We start from the raw sequence: 6214 nt of genomic DNA, 5'->3' as shown, positions 1-6214 counted from the left end.
CTACCAATCCATGAGCAAGGTAGGTTTTTCCATCTGTTTACATCTTCTACAATTTCTTTTTTTAGTGTTTCGTAGTTCTCCCTGTATAAGTCTTAATATTGATTTTATTCATAACATGTTGAAATGATAGTGTTGCACATAAAATATTTTATTAAAAATAACATTGTTTCTTTTTATTTTTTTAAAAGTGACTAAGAGTTAAAATTCCATATGTGATTTGTGTTATATAGTGCTGCTTGAGGTAATTTAAAATTGGCTAAATTAAAGAATCTTAAGACATAGCTTTTCTTAAGTTTCCTACCAATTGCACGATCCTGGTCACGTCACATAACTGCTGATAGTTCCTCTGTGACATCTGTCATTTTTTTTTAATTAGATAATGACTGACAAAATAAATGTGTCTAATCTTTTACTATAAGAAGTTCTATATAATTTCTGTAATTCCGAAGGGGTTGTAATTAGTAAGAGGGGGATAAGTTCCTTTCAGTCCAATAAACAATATTTGATTTTATTCTTATTTTCCCAGCCCTGAATTTCTTTGTGCCTGGTGTGTGTAATTGTGCTGTGACAATTTCACAACAAAAAAACTTCTGAAGGAATTTTGCACTGTATACTGTGCTGGTGGAGAGTTAGTTCATAAGACACTGAGATTGCCCTGGTACAAATTCAGCACACTCAAAAGTAATGGGTTTCAGAATGTTTTTTCGTTTTGTTTTGTTTTGTTTTGTTTGCTAAGGAAGCTAATTGGCAGCTCTAATTCTCAAACCTGTAGTTTTGTGTTGTTCAAGTATACTCACTTAAGGGGTTGGTTATGTTTTCCTAAACGTGTTTCTCATGGACTTCTGCTTGATTCTACCATACACAGAAGACCCGAACCTTAGAAATTCTCACCACTATATCTAAGCAGCCTTTGGTTTAGACTCAAAAATATAGCCCCAAATCTGTCAGATTTCTCTACCCTCTACTGCCTAATTCAAGCCTATCATCTCTTTTCTAAACTATTACAGGCATCTTCAGTGGACTTCCTGTTCCATTCTTACCTACCACAGGCCATCTTCCAGGCAGAAGCCAGAGGTGTTTTTGTTTTAATGTAAATAATATTATGTCACTTCTTTGCTTAAAACCCTCCATTGACTTCCTTAGTACTTGAAATGAAAATCCAACTTTCTCATGGCCTAAGTGGCCTGGCCCTTGCATAACACCCTGCCTTCATTGCCTATCCTCTCCCTCACCACCCTTGGGCCATGTGGATCTCATTTCTGTTCCCTGTGTGTGCCAAGCTTGCTCCTGGAGATCCCAACAACTACCATCCCCTCCCTCAACTCCTGACACTGTGATCACTCTCACATCACCCTGTTTTACTATTTTTGCACCATTTACTACTCTCCGAATTTATTTTGCTTACTTATTAGTCTGTCTTTCTCAAAAATGTGGGCAACATCTCTGTTTTTTGGTTTATTGCTGTTCCTAGCATCTGGAGGGTGCTGGCACATAGTAGGTACATAAATATTTGTTGGAAATGTGAATAAACAAATGAATAAAAGGAAATAATCATTGTAAATGTTTACTATTTTGTTTCCTTTTGATCACTGGTGATAATTTTGATACCTGATTATAACAAAATCAAATGAACCTCTTAAAAGAACCCACTTAAAGAAACATTATTAAAGCATATAAAGCCCAAGAACTGAAATGTTTAATCCTTGATTAATAGAGACTTATCCTGTAATCATGAGATAAGTATTGGGCACCTGCAATAACTGACAGTAATTAACATGTTATGATCTAAATTATCCTCATGTTGTATTTTCAGTCTGAAAATGCCACGTTTATTCCAAAACTAGTATCTTTATTAGTACTATCAGCATTTCCACATAGTGTTTTAGAACCAGGTATACACCTCTATCAGGGAGATCTTACATGCCTAGCAAAGTATATTAATCATATATAAAAATAGAAGAAATTAGGCTCTGTCAGTGAGCAGTAGCAGCAAGGTTGATAATCTTCAGATTCCTCATGAGAGACTGAGGACTTCAGACTGCTTTGGAATTTAATTCATTGGTATCTTCTGTCTAGAGTTCTGTTAAATGGATTTTTAAATAAGTGATTACTCTTGCTGTTTTATGAAACAGTGGCAGATTTGTGCGATGAGTGGGCAGATCTGTATTAATAAGAATGTGAGTATGTTTACATGGAAGCAAACAATAGGTGATTAAGAATGGTCTAACTTACTCCAAACAGTTTGCATTTCTGAGTGTAACATGTAAAAGATTGAAATTGTTTGATTTCCAGATTGAAGACTATGACGTGGTAGCTAGCATGATAGGAGCCAAGTGTAAAAAACTCCGGACGCTAGATCTGTGGAGATGTAAGAATATTACTGAGAATGGAATAGCAGAACTGGCTTCTTGTTGTCCACTTCTGGAGGAACTTGACCTTGGCTGGTGCCCCACTCTGCAGAGTAGCACCGGGTGCTTCGCCAGACTGGCACGCCAGCTCCCCAACTTGCAAAAACTCTTTCTTACAGCTAACAGGTCTGTGTGTGACACAGACATTGAAGAACTGGCATCTAATTGTACCAGATTGCAGCAACTGGACATATTAGGTAAGGACACAATACATAAATTGACATAAAAGCTAATTTCAGACTCTTCGTAAGGCAAAAAAATTCTTGGATAAAATAGATATTTTGTCCTAAGGCTGCTTGGTTTGATAGGAAGTACAAGATAGATCAACTAATGTGGGGAATAATTACATATGTACTTAACTAACATAGTGAGGATAATAACATAATTTTGTAGTTGAACCTATCAAAAGCTTTAAATAACCATTAATTTTTAGTCTAGTTAGAAGAGTGAGAATTTCCATGAGCTGTTTCTCCATTTTTATTAAGGACAGAAAATAAGAAATGAATCTATTTGCTGTTTGTGTGATGAATTCAAGTTAGATATTTTCCAAAAAGCCTCTTTAAAATTTAAGTTCTTGATTAAGGAATATTGTGAAATTTTCATCCCTGATAATTCTAGTTTTTAGGAATAGTCTTTTCCCCGGCAGATCATTGAAAATCCTTTCCAACTCTGGGATTTCTTCTGTCCTTACCATAAAATGTGATTTTGTTACTTCTTACTTTAGCCAGGGGTGCTAGCAGTGCCACGGTCATCGTTGCCCACACAATTGGTACTTTGTGAACTCACATCACACTTGGACATTTCACATCAAATGCGTTGTGAAAATCATTGGGAACTGGGGTGACAGAAATAGGAAAGTCTGGAGGAGCTGATTTAAAGGGGTAGGAGGTAGGAAAGAAGAGGTAAAGCATTTACAGGATTCAGGTCCTAGATGCCAAACTGGTGGGGAAATTCAGTTTTTATTTTCTTAACAAGACCATTTCAATATGCAGTCTTTTTTTAAAAAACAAATGCTTTTAATTTTTAAAAGAGCAAATGTTATACTTAAGGTGTTTTGTTTGGTTTTGTTTTTTTAAACAGGAACAAGAATGGTAAGTCCGGCATCCTTGAGAAAACTCCTGGAATCTTGTAAAGATCTTTCCTTACTTGATGTGTCCTTCTGTTCACAGATTGATAACAGAGCTGTGCTAGAACTAAATGCAAGCTTTCCAAAAGTGTTTATAAAAAAAAGCTTTACTCAGTGACTTGATATAGATTCTGTAGTAAGTTAATATGCTTTTGTAGGGTTTTATTTTGGGGTTGGTTTTGTTTTTTGTTTAGTTTTTCTAATGGTAAGAATTAAGACATTTGTAGATTTAAAAATATGAAATTATCCATTAAATCAAGTAAAAATGTACACAAATGTTTTCACAAAATATTGCAAGCACTTTTCTTCAAGAATATGTGAGTGGATGAAATTATTTTTACCTTATGTTAATCAGTGATATGCTTTAATCAATAATTATATTATTAATAAAAGAATAACATGGAAACATGTTAACTTATTTTTAAAGGAATACTTTGAGCAATACAGTATCATGATGTTTATGCAAAAAATAAAGTTAATTTTTCACACCTCCATGTAAGGATGCCTTATTAAGCCTATGACCTGGAAAGTATTTTGTTTGGTATGAACAAAATTGGCAGAGCTAGTTCAAGAAGAGACTTGTTTTTCCATCTGTTAAGTTTATTTTTTCAAGCCGATACATAAACTGTTCAACTGGAAAATTTGTAGTTTTTCTAGCCAGGTGGTGTCATGTGCCTGCAGTCCCAGTTACTACGAAGGCTGAGGCAGGAGGATCGCTTGAGACCAGGGGTTGGATGCTGTTGTCGTGTGCAGTGACTGTGCCTGTGAACAGCCACTGCACGCTAGCCTAGGCAACATAGAGACCTCATCTCTTAAAAAAAAAAAAGGAATTGTAGTTTTTCCACTTTTCTTCTAATATATTTATCTGTTTCACCACTGGATAATACCAATATAAAAATATGGACATAATCAAGAACAAGAGGTAAACTACTAAATGAAATAGCTTTCCAACTGTTAAGCAGATGCCTTTTTAAAAATTTGCCAGAGGGAGAAGTTTAAGACTTCTGAATTATGTGTGGATTTTATTTATATTTTGTCTTGTGCTCTAGCACCTTAAATATTAGAAATCAACTACAACCTGGGGGTAGTGAGGAGGGCAAAAGATAATAAACATTGTTTTGTTAAATAATGAATTGACTTGGTTCTGCTACTAAGGAAGTAGACAAAATATTTTGTGTCATGAAAAGGCAGGGCTGTTTTGAATAGAAAACTAATATTAACTGTGTAGTGTAACAAATTTCATTTTTCAATTCAAGGCAAAATTTATATTCCAATATCCAGATGCCCTAGAGTGATCTTGTAGATCTGTGCTGTCCATCACAGTAACCACTAGCCATATGTGGCTATTTTATTTAATTTTAATTAAATTTAAGAAAAAAATTACTTTTTCAGTTGGACTAGCCACATTTCAAGTGTTCAGTCGTCACATGAGGCTGTTGGTAATCATGTTGACAACATAGATGTCGAACATTTCCATCATTGCAGAAAGTTTTATTGGATAGCACTACTCTAATATTGCTTATGTTGTAAGATTTATTTATTTAAGAAAAAACACATTTTGTTTAAAAATTATCACAGTTAATATATATTTCTGGACAATTTTTGAGGGTATCCTCAATAGTATATATATGAAAGCACTTTTTCCCCCAAAGTTCTTAAGCTAGTAAATTTATACATAAGGCAAGTAGTAGGCATATTTATTGAATGAATCAGAATACAGTATATTGTTAAGTCATTATGTCAAATTTTTAAAGTGTAAATGTTATAAATTATAACTAGTGGTGCTGTGTTTATTCTTTTATAGAATGTAAATAATGTAATATTATGATATGTAAAATGTTAAAGGATTAATACAATCTCTTCTACATTAAAAAAAAATGTGTATGAGAATTGCTGTCCTGGTCATATGCATAGTATGCCCTACCCAGTTTTCTATTTGATGGAAGAAGTAAGGGGTGATTGGGAAAGGATTTTGTTGTCTTCTGTTGTTATCTTCATGCACTAGGATTTTCTTTTCACCCACAAATGTACATAAACATTTTAAGTGTTTTATTCAGTGGACCTGTGGCAGGGGGAGATGCATCATTGGACTACAAACTGTATGAATTCATACTTTTATCTTAAGCTAACAGCTAACATTAGGATGTTGTTTACTTTATGCTGTATGGTGTATACTTTACTATTTCACAACAACTCTGTAAAATACATGCCATTACTTACCCCCATTTACTGATAAGGAAATTGAGGCAACCAAAGATTGAAGAATTTACTCATGATTATATAGCTGTTAGTTGCAGAGCTATCATACAAACCCAGGCCATCTAGCTTTAGAAGCAGTGCGTTCAACCTATGCTTTTAAGTGTCCAGAGTGGCTTCTGGTTCTAGAGCAGAAGTCAGGAAACTTTTTCTTTAAAGAGCTGGATGTTTTAAGCTTCATGAGCTAAGAGGCAAAACTGAGATTATTATGCAGGTACTTAAATAACTAGAGAAAAAACAAATTTGTACAAAAATTTTATTGACAAGATTCAAAATGATAACAGAACTTTTTTGTAATATGGTTTTACTAATGAGAAAAATTAAATACTTTGGGGGCGGACATTTCACTTAATTGGGGTTCAAAGTTAGTGTTTCCTATCATCAAAGTTGATTATAACTATTCATCTGTTAATGCTGATCTGTA

The 6214-nt window shown here is 34.1% G+C and overlaps 1 protein-coding gene across 1 annotated transcript in view; it reads left to right on the top strand.

Moving 5' to 3' along the window:
- FBXL4 (F-box and leucine-rich repeat protein 4) overlaps positions 1 to 4004 on the top strand; it is a 74592-nt gene extending 70588 nt beyond the window's left edge. The window contains exons 7-8 of the mRNA XM_012661858.1: positions 2293 to 2605; positions 3489 to 4004. Coding sequence (XP_012517312.1) covers positions 2293 to 2605; positions 3489 to 3652 — 477 coding nt within the window. The 3' untranslated portion in view covers positions 3653 to 4004. The remainder of the gene's footprint in view (positions 1 to 2292; positions 2606 to 3488) is intronic.
- The last annotated feature ends 2210 nt before the right edge of the window (positions 4005 to 6214 follow it).

The sequence above is a fragment of the Propithecus coquereli genome, unplaced genomic scaffold, assembly GCF_000956105.1.
Source record: "Propithecus coquereli isolate 6110/MARCELLA unplaced genomic scaffold, Pcoq_1.0 Scaffold74, whole genome shotgun sequence".
NCBI lineage: Eukaryota > Metazoa > Chordata > Mammalia > Primates > Indriidae > Propithecus > Propithecus coquereli.
The sequence above is the reverse complement of the archived record's forward strand: the minus strand, read 5'-3'. Positions and strand labels throughout refer to the sequence as shown.